This window comes from Phocoena sinus, chromosome 7 (genome assembly GCF_008692025.1).
Source record: "Phocoena sinus isolate mPhoSin1 chromosome 7, mPhoSin1.pri, whole genome shotgun sequence".
Classification (NCBI taxonomy): Eukaryota; Metazoa; Chordata; class Mammalia; order Artiodactyla; family Phocoenidae; genus Phocoena; species Phocoena sinus.
The window spans coordinates 60,349,334-60,361,975 of record NC_045769.1 but is presented as its reverse complement, the minus strand read 5'-3'; the positions used below and the strand labels follow the sequence as shown (position 1 = coordinate 60,361,975).

The following is a 12,642-nucleotide window of genomic DNA, read 5'->3' as shown; positions in this document are numbered from 1 at the left end:
TCCTGTGTATACATGAGGTATACATGTTAATAAAAATCTCTTTGTTTTTCTCTTGATTAAAAAAAAAAAAAAAAAGCCCAGTTAAATCTCTACCACATTTGCTTTGTGCCTATCTCATGGCCAGTCATTTGCAGCCTTAAACCTGGAATGATGGGTTGGGGGGTGGGAAGAGAGTGGAGATTCACTTCTAATAAAGACCATTTTCATCAAACTTAAAATAGGATCCAAGGCATAGGCTTCTTTATTACTCATTTATTTTAATATAGTGGAGAAATGTCTTCCCAGTTTCATTTGTACCTGTAGCATTGCCGGGTAGCCTGATAGCAGGGTGGTTATGAAGCCGCTAAACCAGCCACTGCTTGCACCCAAAAAAGTCACTTTAGGGTCTGCTAAGGTTGTTAAGGCTTTCTCTTAATGGTGAGAAAACTTTCCGCTGAGGCTTCCAGACATTAGCTTGAGTTAATGACCTAATGATTGGATTGAGTGATGTATCGGAAAAGAGAAGATTGTGGGAGACAAGATTAGCTGTTCACAAACATAGGAAAGGATATGTTATGAAACCAAACCCCCAAACATTAGACATTAGCACGTTGTAAGTAATCACATGTGAACCAACATGAGTTTCCTAATAATCTGACATCATGGCTTTCATGATAACCTGAATCACGCCCTGTTTGCCAGCTGTGTACGGCACAGCCGGCCTCCAAGAAACCTGCGCCTGTGGCAGGGCAGGCTGTACGATGGCACTACACCCATCCTAACTTTTGTTTTTTTCAGCCCCCGTTTGTAATGGAGAAGTGGATTATAGGAATAATGGAAAATCAGACTGTAGAATGCACAGTCACATATGAGGTAAGCTTGGCAGGGGGTGGGCACCTGTTGGCTTCACCATCAGTTTCTCCGTAGGGATTTATTTGCTCCCTCAGAGTTCTTAAAACTTATTGGAAGAGAAACTACTTAACCAACACGAGTATGGGAAGATCAATACAATTATTCTAACGAAGTGTTGGGAAGGATTGAGAATGGGATACACTTGCCTAGAGATTGAGGTAGTCATTCATTCATTCATCAGTTAATGATTGAGCACCTTCCGCATACCACGTATGCATGTGTGAGGTACTGGGGATACGGAACAGTGACCAAAACAGAGCTCTGCCTTCTTGGTGCTTAGAGTCTAGGGGTGAAGGTAGATCAGCAATTCTTCACAGAGTGCAACTTCTACTACCATAAGGGGGGTCTACTATCAAAACCAGACTCCACATATTTTATATATGGAAAAATAGAAAAACGTATACTTTAGAAAAATGTGCTATTAAAATTAAACTTCATATATTGAGCAAATACCTACCAACGAGTAACGTTCCGTGATTAGGATAGACTAAATCTCTACTCTCTCGAGGCTTATATGTACTCCAGTGGGGGGAGATAGATGATAAATAAGTAATCTCAGAGTGATAAGTGAGAACCAGAAAATAGTGAGACACGGGGCGTTAGATTGGATGGTGAGGGAAGGCTCCTTCTCCGAGGGGGAGGCAACAAGGAACAGCAGAGGAAGGGCAAGTGCAAGTTCCTGAAGCACAGAGGGCGTGACAAGGCTAGAGAGGTGGGCGGGGCCGAGCCTACAGCCTCCAGAGCCGCAGTGAAGAGCTTGGATTTACTGTAAGCACCGTGGGAAGCCAGTGGGTGTTTTAAGTAGTCTGCTGCTTTAAATGATCTAATTATGTTTTAAAAATCAGCAAGGTCTTCATGGTGGTGGGAAAATCTGCTTCACGAGGTAGAGAAACCCTGGGGGAACGGGGTGGAGGGAAACAGTTACAGCAGAGTCTTGGCAGCCATGGAGATATTAGTATGCAGCTACCCTTAATAGGACATGCCCTCATTCATTCACTCATTTATTCACCCAAGAAACATTTAATAAGTATTTGCCATGACCTAGGCACTGTAAGAGGAGTTTACACCTGTGTTATCTCATTAACCATGTGCAAATAGTCAAAAATAGGGAGCATTGTCTTCACCTGGCAGCTAGGGAAAACGGGCTCAGAGAGATGAAAGGCGGTCTCGAGGTTTGGGGTAGTCAGTGAGAGTCGGTGGAGTCACACCCAGGTCCTCTGACTGTGAATACAGTTTCCACTCTTCCTGTTCTATCTGTTCCCTTCCTAGCAGTGAGGTGGGGGAAGTCAGCCTGGAGTGGGACTTTGTGCACTGCTGCATTGGGATGGTCTTCTGAGATGCCAGGGTGTGGCTTTTTAACGTGAGAAATCCAAACCCTGGACAGTCCGCTTATCCAGGGTGACCCGATGCTGGAAGCTAATCAGGACAACGGCAATGATTTATCCTCATCAGCCAGGGTGCACTGCCTGTCAGGGATGAGGCACCTGAGAAAGAGCATTAATTGTCAAAGCGTTGCCTGCAGGGCACAGAACCTAAATAAAAGAAGTTGACTGGTCTTGAGGAACTTGGAATCTGGATTATTCTAGAGCCTGTTGACCAGCCGCCGCCCCCCCCCCCCCCCCCACTACTAAGGAAAAGCCCTCTTTGAATAACTGGACAGTCGTAACAGCCAAGTTTCATCTCTACCTGCCTTAGTTCTGGAGATACACCTCACCAAGTTTTTCCTTCTCTTTCTCTCTCTCCTGCCTCTTCCTCCTCTCCTTCTTCCTCCTTCTCAGGCTCCATGATGATGCGCTACTTGTGTCTGTAACAGTCACTTCAGGATTTTTTAAAAAATGTATTTTCATAACTGTATCAAATCCTGAGGCTCTTCAATCTAGTCTGATTTGTGACACCTGGTGATGAAGGGGAGCACAGGACAAAGAAAATGGTGTGTCTTCATCCGGCGTCCTCTCCTTTTTCTAATCCTTATTCTTAATTCTCTATCCTGCCTCACTTTTGCATTTGTTACCCTGTACCCTCCCATGGGGGTAATTAGTCCCACTGACCTACCCACACTCACCCAGTTACCCAGGATGATCACAGGCAGTCCTGGGCAAAATAGTGGTCAGATTTTTATTTATTCAACAAAATATCTGAGTTCAACTACTATAAACAAAAGACATTGTTATGTTTATCATTACTTATTAAACGAAGAGGTAAGTCGAGACTTGCCAACTAACAAATTCTTAGAGAAGACAACCACCTTTTTAACTACTACAGTCCACTAAGGATTAAAGTAGTTAAAATCTTTCTTTTAATCAGATTACCATATTCAGGCAAACCGTGCAAATATATTACCTAATGCATTATGATAGTGTTCTAAGGAGTTACACTGAAGGGATATGATAACCTGGTTTTCCTTTCTTCCTATTTTATAAACGTGAGTATATTTGGTTGTGGGTTTCTCTCCCTTTTTTTTTTTTTTTTTTTTTTTTTTTGTACAGAGCGATGTTAGAGCTCCAAAAAGCACTAAGCACATCCATTCAATTCAGTGGAGTAGAACGAAACCTCAGGATGAAGTGAAAGCTGTCCAGCTTGCCATCCAGACGTTATTCCCCAACTCAGAGGGCAACCCTGGAAGCAGGTCTGACTCAAGTAAGTCAGCTGTGCACTAGACATGTTCCAAAGCGGAAATGTCAAATCCTCAGACCAGGGATAAGCGTCAGTCTGTGAATTGACATAGATTTCTAATATAATACTTCCTTCTTCTTTTTTAGAATATTGGGTTTTATACACAAATTATACGGAAAGTAGTATTTATGGGCTTGGAAATAGGGACATATTATAATAAAGTATAATATTTGGATAACTACCATAAAAGATGAAAATTAGTGATTATTTTATATTGGTAAATAAAAATATGTATGTATATTTATACACATATATATTTAGTTTCCAAAATTGTAGATAAAGATAAGAATCATCTTCCATGTCCAACAAACCTTCCTGTAGAATCACTGCTGTCACTGGGGCGACCTCTTGAGTCCGGAGCACCATGGATCCATCAAAGCATAAGAATGATAGGGGTGGGACTTTCCTGGCGGTCCAATGGTTAAGGCTTCGAGCTTCCACTACAGGGGATGTAGGTTTGATCCCTGGTCAGGGAATTAAGATCCCACGTGCTGTGCAGTGTGGCCAAAAAATGAGAAAAAAAAAAGAATGATAGGGGAAGGGAGTGAGGGGGAAAATAAACGGAAGGAAGGAAGGAAAGAAGGGAGGATAGAGAAAGAGAAAACATGAAATACATATGCTGGGTAGTGGTGACAGTAATTACAGACACTATAAAGAAACCATTTAGAAATAACAGAGGAAGGCAGGCTGACTTGCTGTTGAACTGGTCATTATTTGCTAGCTTCAGGGAAGAAGTTCTGACCTTCACCTTTGCAGGTCCAGAAACTCTAATACAACCCAGAGTCAGACTAACAAACATGCAGGAGATGGATGCATAAAACCCCATGCAAATCACTTTTCACCGTGAGAAACATACCTCCCCAACGAACCAGAAACACATGTTTTCTTATCAGTGCCTCTTCTTCCCAATAAGAAAATATACCTGAGAAGCCATAACAGAAGGTTCTTTGGTGGCATGGAAACAGAGTACCCTGATGGCTAGTGTCCCTGAGTTATGAGAGCCTAGCTTCTGTGTCCTCTACTATAAGGACTCCTTGCCAAGGAGACCAGGTGTGTCTTTTGTTGTTGTTTTTAAATTAATTTATTTTATTTATTTTTGGCTACATTGGGTCTTCGTTGCTACGCTCCGGCTTTCTCTAGTTGCAGTGAGCGGGGGCTACTCTTCATTTTGGTGTGCGGGTTTCTCATTGCGGTGGCTTCTTTTGTTGCGGAGCACAGGCTCTAGGCATGTGGGCTCAGTAGTTGTGGCTCATGGGCTCTAGAGCGCAGGCTCAGTAGTTGTGGTGCACGGCCTTAGTTGCTCCGCAGCATGTGGGATCTTCCTGGACTAGGGCTCGAACCCGTGTCCCCTGCACTGGCAGGCGGATTCTTAACCACTGCACCACCAGGGAAGTCCCAGACTAGGTGTTTTTAAATGCCCACTAGCCACGGGGCCCAGGATCCTGGGCAGTACTCTAAACCCAACAACACAGGTTTTAACTATAATAAAATTTATTGTCTTCCATAACAAGAAGTCCAGAGGTAGGCCGGGCTCCAGGTGCAGTAAGATAAGCTGCTCAACCATGTTAAGGATGAGAAATGAACCTTTCCTTCATTCCACTCTGCCATCCTCAGTATGTTGCCTTTGCCCTCAGCCTAGCTCCTCTCGTGTTCACAGTCATCACATAAAGATATGATAAGGCTGAATGCATACAAATACAAGACCCATATATATGCTGTCTAAAAGAAACCCACTTCAGACCTAGAGACACATACAGACTGAAAGTGAGAAGATGGAAAAAGATATTCCATGCAAATGGAAACCAAAAGAAAGCTGGAGTAGCAATTCTCGTAACAGACAAAATAGACTTTAAAATAAAGACTACTAGAAGAGACAAAGAAGGCCACTACATAATGATCAAGGGATCGATCCAAGGAGAAGATATAACAATTGTAAATATTTATGCACCCAACATAGGAGCACCTCAATACATAAGACAAATACTAACAGCCATAAAAGGGGAAATCGACAGTAACACATTCATAGTAGGGGACTTTAACACCCCACTTTCACCAATGGACAGATCATCCAAAATGAAAATAAATAAGGAAACACAACCTTTAAATGATACATTAAACAAGATGGACTTTTAATTGATATTTATAGGCCATTCCATCCAAAAACAACAGAATACACATTTTTCTCAAGTGCTCATGGAACATTCTCCAGGATAGATCATATATTGGGTCACAAATCAAGCCTTGGTAAATTTAAGAAAATTGAAATTGTATCATGTATCTTTTCTAACCACAATGCTATGAGACTAGATATCAATTACAGGAAAAGATCTGTAAAAAATACAAACACATGGAGGCTAAACAATACACTACTTAATAACGAAGTGATCACTGAAGAAATCAAAGGGGAAATAAAAATGTACCTAGAAACAAATGACAATGGAAACAGGACGACCCAAAACCTATGGGATGCAGCAAAAGCAGTTCTAAAAGGGCAGTTTATAGCAATACAATCTTACCTTAAGAAACAGTAAACATCTTGAATAAACACCTTAACCTTGCACCTAAAGCACTTAGAGAAAGAAGAACGAAAAAACTCCAAAGTTAGCAGAAGGAAAGAAATCATAAATATCAGATCAGAAATAAATGAAAAAGAAATGAAGAAAACGATAGCAAAGATCAATAAAACTAAAAGCTGGTTCTTTGAGAAGATAAACAAAATTGATAAACCATTAGCCAGAATCATCAAGAAAAAAAGGGAGAAGACTCAACTCAATAGAATTAGAAATGAAAAAGAAGAAGTAACAACTGACACTGCAGAAATACAAAAGATCATGAGAGATTACTACAAGCAACTCTATGCCAATAAAATGGACAACAGGAAGAAATGGACAAATTCTTAGAAAAGCACAACGTGGAAGACTGAATCAGGAAGAAATAGAAAATATGAACAGAACAATCAGAAGCACTGAAATTGAAACTGTGATTAAAATTCTTCCAACAGGGCTTCTCTGGTGGCGCAGTGGTTGAGAGTCCGCCTGCCGATGCAGGGGACGCGGGTTCGCACCCTGGTCCAGGAAGATGCCACAGAGTGGCTGGGCCCGTGAGTCATGGCCGCTGAGCCTGCGTGTCCGGAGCCTGTGCTCCACAACAGGAGAGGCCACAACAGTGAGAGGCCCGCGTACCGCAAAAAAAAAAAAAAAAAAAAAAAATCCAACAAACAAAAGCCCAGGACCAGATGGTTTCACAGGCGAATTCTATCAAACATTTAGAGAAGAGCTAACACCTATCCTTCTCAAACTCTTCCAAAATATAGCAGAGGGAGGAACACTCCCAAACTCATTCTACGAGGCCACCATCACCCTGATACCAAAACCAGACAAAGATGTCACAAGGAAAGAAAACTACAGGCCAATGTCACTGATGAACAAAGATGCAAAAATCCTCAACAAAATACTAGCAAACAGAATCCAACAGCACATTGAAAGGATCATACAGGGACTTCTCTGGTGGCGCAGTGGTTAAGAATCCGCCCGCCAATGCAGGGGACACGGGTTCGAGCGCTGGTCTGGGAAGATCCCACATGCTGCAGAGCAGCTAAGCCCATGCGTCACAGCTACTGAGCCTGTGTGCTGCAACTACTGAAACCCACGTGCCTAGAGCCCATGCTCTGCAACAAGAGAAGCCACTGCAATGAGAAGCCTGCACACCGCAATGAAGAGTAGCCCCCACTCGTCACAACTAGAGAAAGCCCCCGCACAGCAACAAAGACCCAACAGATCCAAAAGTAAATAAATAAAATAAATTAAAAAAAAAAAAAAAAGGATCATACACCATGATCAAGTGGGGTTTATTCCAGGAATGCAATGATTCTTCAATATACGCAAATCAATCAACGTGATACACCATATTAACAAATTGAAGGAGAAAAACCATGTGATCATCTCAATAGATGCAGAGAAAGGACAAAATTCAACACCCATTTCTGATAAAAACCCTCCAGAAAGTAGGCATAGAGGGAACTTTCCTCAACATAAGAAAGGCCATATATGACAAACCCACAGCCAACGTCGTCCTCAATGGTGAAAAACTGAAAGCATTTCCACTAAGATCAGGAAGAAGACAAGGTTGCCCACTCTCACCACTCTTATTCAACATAGTTTTGGAAGTTTTAGCCACAGCAATCAGAGAAGAAAAGGAAATAAAAGGAAGCCAAATCGGAAAAGAAGAAGTAAAGCTGTCACTGTTTGCAGATGACATGATACTATACATAGAGAATCCTAAAGATGCTACCAGAAAACTACTAGAGCTAATCAATGAATTTGGTAAAGTAGCAGGATACAAAATTAATGCACAGAAATCTCTGGCATTCCTATACACTAATGGTGAAAAATCTGAAAGTGAAATCAAGAAAACAATCCCATTTACCATTGCAACAAAAAGAATGAAATATCTAGGAATAAACCTACCTAAGGAGGCAAAAGACCTGTATGCAGAAAATTATAAGACACTGATGAAAGAAATTAAAGATGATACAAATAGATGGAGAGATATACCATGTTCTTGGATTGGAAGAATCAACATTGTGAAAATGACTCTACTACCCAAAGCAATCTACAGATTCAATGCAATCCCTATCAAACTACCACTGGCATTTTCCACAGAACTAGAACAAAAAAATTTCACAATTTGTATGCAAACACAAAAGACCCCTAATAGCCAAAGCAATCTTGAGAACGAAAAACGGAGCTGGAGGAATCAGGCTCCCTGACTTCAGACTATACTACAAAGCTACAGTAATCAAGACAGTAATCAAGACAGTATGGTACTGGCACAAAAACAGAAAGATAGATCAATGCAACAGGATAGAAAGCCCAGAGATAAAACCATGCACATATGGTCACCTTATCTTTGATAAAGCAGGCAGGAATGTACAGTGGAGAAAGGACAGCCTCTTCAGTAAGTGGTGCTGGGAAAACTGGACAGGTACATGTAAAAGTATGAGATTAGATCACTCCCTAAGACCATACACAAAAATAAGCTCAAAATGGATTAAAGACCTAAATGTAAGGCCAGAAACTATCAAACTCTTAGAGGAAAACATAGGCAGAACACTCTATGACATAAATCACAGCAAGATCCTTTTTGACCCACCTCTTAGAGAAACGGAAATAAAAACAAAAATAAACAAATGGGACCTAATGAAACTTCAAAGCTTTTGCACAGCAAAGGAAACCATAAACAAGACCAAAAGACAACCCTCAGAATGGGAGAAAATATTTGCCAATGAAGCAACTGACAAAGGATTAATCTCCGAAATTTACAAGCAGCGCATGCAGCTCAATAACAGAAAAACAAACAACCCAACCAAAAGTGGGCAGAAGACCTAAATAGACAGTTCTCCAAAGAAGATATACAGACTGCCAACAAACACATGAAAGAATGCTCAACATCATTAATCATTAGAGAAATGCAAATCAAAACTACAATGAGACATCATCTCACACCAGTCAGAATGGCCATCATCAAAAAATCTAGAAACAATAAATGCTGGAGAGGGTGTGGAGAAAAGGGAACCCCCTTGCACTGCTGGTGGGAATGTGAATTGGTACAGCCACTATGGAGAACAGTATGGAGGTTCCTTAAAAAACTACAAATAGAACTACCATATGGCCCAGCAATCCCACTACTGGGCATATACCCTGAGAAAACCATAATTCAAAAAGAGTCATGTACCACAATGTTCATTGCAGCTCTATTTACAATAGCCAGGACATGAAAGCAACCTAAGTGTCCATAAACAGATGAATGGATAAAGAAGATGTGCCACATATATACAATGGAATATTATTCAGCCATAAAAAGAAATGAAATTGAGTTATTTGTAGTGAGGTGGATGGACCTAGAGTCTTTCATACAGAGTGAAGTAAGTCAGAAAGAGAAAAAAAATACTGTGTGCTAACACATATATATGGAATCTAAAAAAAAAAAAAGTCATGAAGAACCTAGGGGCTAGATGGGAATAAAGACACAGACCTACTAGAGAATGGACTTGAGGACATGGGGAGGGGGAAGGGTAAGCTGGGACAAAGTGAGAGAGAGGCATGGACATATATACACTACCAAACGTAAAATAGATAGCTAGTGGGAAGCAGCCACATAGCACAGGGAGATCAGCTCGGTGCTTTGTGACCAGCTAGAGGGGTGGGATAGGGAGGGTGGGAGGGAGGGAGACGCAAGAGGGAAGAGATATATGTGTATATGTATAACTGATTCACTTTGTTATAAAGCAGAAACTAGCACACCATTGTAAAGCAATTATACTCCAATAAAGATGTAAAAAAAAAAATATATGATAAGGCCCACAGGAAATGAGAGGTCAATCCTTTCCCTGTTCTCATGTTTTGGAGTAAGAAAGACTTGCTTAGAAACCCCCTGCAGACTACCTTTCAGGTTGCTATGGCCAGAGCTGAGCACCTTGTGCATTCCCGACCATGGCATCGCTATGTCTGGCTTGGACTAATCAAAGTCTGCCTTAGAGCCAGATGTGGTCAGCTTCCCCCATGCACATGGCTCCATGGAGGGGGCTGGACACTGAACAAAATCAGGGCTCTGTTGGAAGCTAGGATTTCAGAGAAGTCCAAATGAAGGGAAGAAGGCGTGTGGTGGTTGAATGAAGCCTGTGAGGAGTGTCTGAACACAGGAGGTCGCCTGTATCTGGATGCGTCCCTCACCTGAGAGGCGTGAGTCACCTGTGCAGAGCAGTGAGGGAGGCTGCTTGCTGGCAGAGGGAGGTGAGCATGCTCTGTTCCTCTCCAGAAGCTCCATCGGCACAAGCACGGCCAGAGTAGCTCAGTGAGGACACCAGGGAACTCAAGAATGAGGGCAACTCAGGCCCTTGGGAAGACAGAGGTCTTAAGTGTGAGGAAGTTGCTCATTCACTGAAATATAGCTTACTAAATGGCTCTTGTTAATTAACCATTTTCTTTTACCATAACTTCTTCCTGTTTGCCATGAAGCTTCATTTTTCATGCAGAAAACATTTCTTATCCCTGAACCTCAGGAATCTCTCCTCTGGAGATATGAACAGTCTTTCTCCTAAACAATGTTTAGCTGTTTCAACTATTAGAACCCAATTTATTTTATCTGCATTTAGGGTTCTTGAGGATTTAAAAGTGCTGGTTGGCAAAAAGCCTTTTGTTTACTAAACATACCTCTGCCATCCAAAGACACTGAAACAGCAATTTCTAGAAATGACAACATGGCTAAGTGGGAACAAGATGGGATTTAGATGCAGAAGGACCTGAGATTATTAACTGAGTGACCGTGGGTCCAGTGACTTCACCTCTCAAGCTTTGGTCTCCTCAATTCTAGAATGATATTATTAGTATTGACCTGAGAAGATTTTTGAAGGGTTAAATGAGATACTATACAAAAAGCCTTTGGAACAGTGCCAAGCATGTAGCATAAATTCAGTAAGTATAAATGTCCTTATTTTTTTTAAGTATTTATAATAATAAAGGAAATGTCCTTATAACTAGCCTAGAATGTCTATGAACGGTAAAACTTTGAGCTTCCCAAATAGGCTTGAAGTATCCTGAGACAGCCTTGTGAATTAGGCATGCAGATTTACTGTAGCTTCAAGGATGTTCATTTCCATTTCTTCCACAGGTGCTGATTGCCAGTGGCTGGATACTCTGAGGCTGCGGCAGATTGCATCCAACACCTCCTTACAGCGCTCCCAGAGCAACCGCATCCTGGGATCACAATTCTTCCCCTATCTCAATGACCAGGACTCCTATGCGGCTGCTGTGAGACGGACCCAGGTGCCCATTAAGTACCAACAGATAACACCTATAAACCAGTCCAGAAGCTCCTCTCCTACTCAGTATGGACTGACCAAAGACTTCTTTTCTCTGCATCTCAACTCCAGGGATAGTGACTTTTCCAGTCTTAATACTGACAGCTCTTTAGAGAGGGGTCGATACTCAGATAGAAGCAGGAACAAATACAATCATGCTAGCCTATCGCTCAATTCTTCTCTCAGAGGAAGATTCAGTGGAAAAAGTCAGCATTCTACTCCTTCAAGAGAAAGATACTCTGGCAAATTCTGCAGGGTTTCTCAGTCAGCACTCAATACTCATCAGTCACCTGACTTTAAGAGAAGCCCAAATGCCTCCCATCAACCCAGGACCATCCCAGGGATGCCTTTGCGCACAGACACCGACTCACGAGCCAATGAAGACGAAAGCAAAGTCAGCGAAGGGGGATGGACAAGGGTGGAATACCGGAGAAAACCCCACAGGCCCTCTCCTGCCAAGACCAACAGAGAAAGACCCAGAGGAAACTTCCGTGGAAGGAGAAACTTTTGATGAATTGAACTGGTTGAGCTTTTCCTAGCACGTTTTTTTTTAATGTAATGGATTTTGCTAATGTGCTGCCTTCCAAAAGAATTAACAAAAAGACAACCTTTCCATTTTTTGGATTTGGGAAATACCTTCTAAGTGAGACTATAGCCAAAACAGGGCCAGATTATGGGTGTTGGTTGTCCAGTGTAAGTAACTAGACTTAAATATAACCAAACATATTTTATTTCCCTGAATTAACATCTTTAGAGGAGGGAATATACCATTTTATTACCCTAGCCATTGCTGTTCTAGTTAGCAGGGCCTAGACTAGGGTGAGGTTAAATGGAAAAACTTATCTTAAATGGGGCATTCATCTTGGGTGCAAAATTTAAGGGGGAGGAATCAAAAAGCTCAGTAATCAAGATAAATAATATTCTAGTGTAATATTTTTTTTTTTTTTTTTTTTTTTTTTTGCGATACGCGGGCCTGTCACTGTTGTGGCCTCTCCCGTGTGGAGCACAGGCTCCGGACGCGCAGGCTCAGCGGCCATGGCTCACAGGCCCAGCCGCTCCGCGGCATGTGGGATCTTCCCGGACCGGGGCACGAACCCGTGTCCCCTGCAACGGCAGGCGGGCTCTCAACCACTGCGCCACCAGGGAAGCCCCTCTAGTGTAATATTTAAATAAATGAAAATTAATGCGAAATAACTGTGATAAAGAATCGAAATTCTACA

At 41.9% G+C, this 12,642-nt stretch overlaps 1 protein-coding gene across 5 annotated transcripts in view; it reads left to right on the top strand.

The window, feature by feature from the left end:
- Window positions 1-12,350, top strand: part of MAP3K20 (mitogen-activated protein kinase kinase kinase 20) — a 173,752-nt gene extending 161,402 nt beyond the window's left edge. For 2 of the 5 annotated variants that reach the window (XM_032636552.1, XM_032636553.1), the window contains 3 exons: window positions 778-852; window positions 3,378-3,528; window positions 11,233-12,350. In XM_032636552.1, coding sequence (XP_032492443.1) covers window positions 778-852; window positions 3,378-3,528; window positions 11,233-11,933 — 927 coding nt within the window. In that variant the 3' untranslated portion in view covers window positions 11,934-12,350. The remainder of the gene's footprint in view (window positions 1-777; window positions 853-3,377; window positions 3,529-11,232) is intronic. The other 3 variants (XM_032636555.1, XM_032636556.1, XM_032636557.1) reach the window with 2 other exon arrangements.
- Window positions 12,351-12,642: the final 292 nt, after the last annotated feature.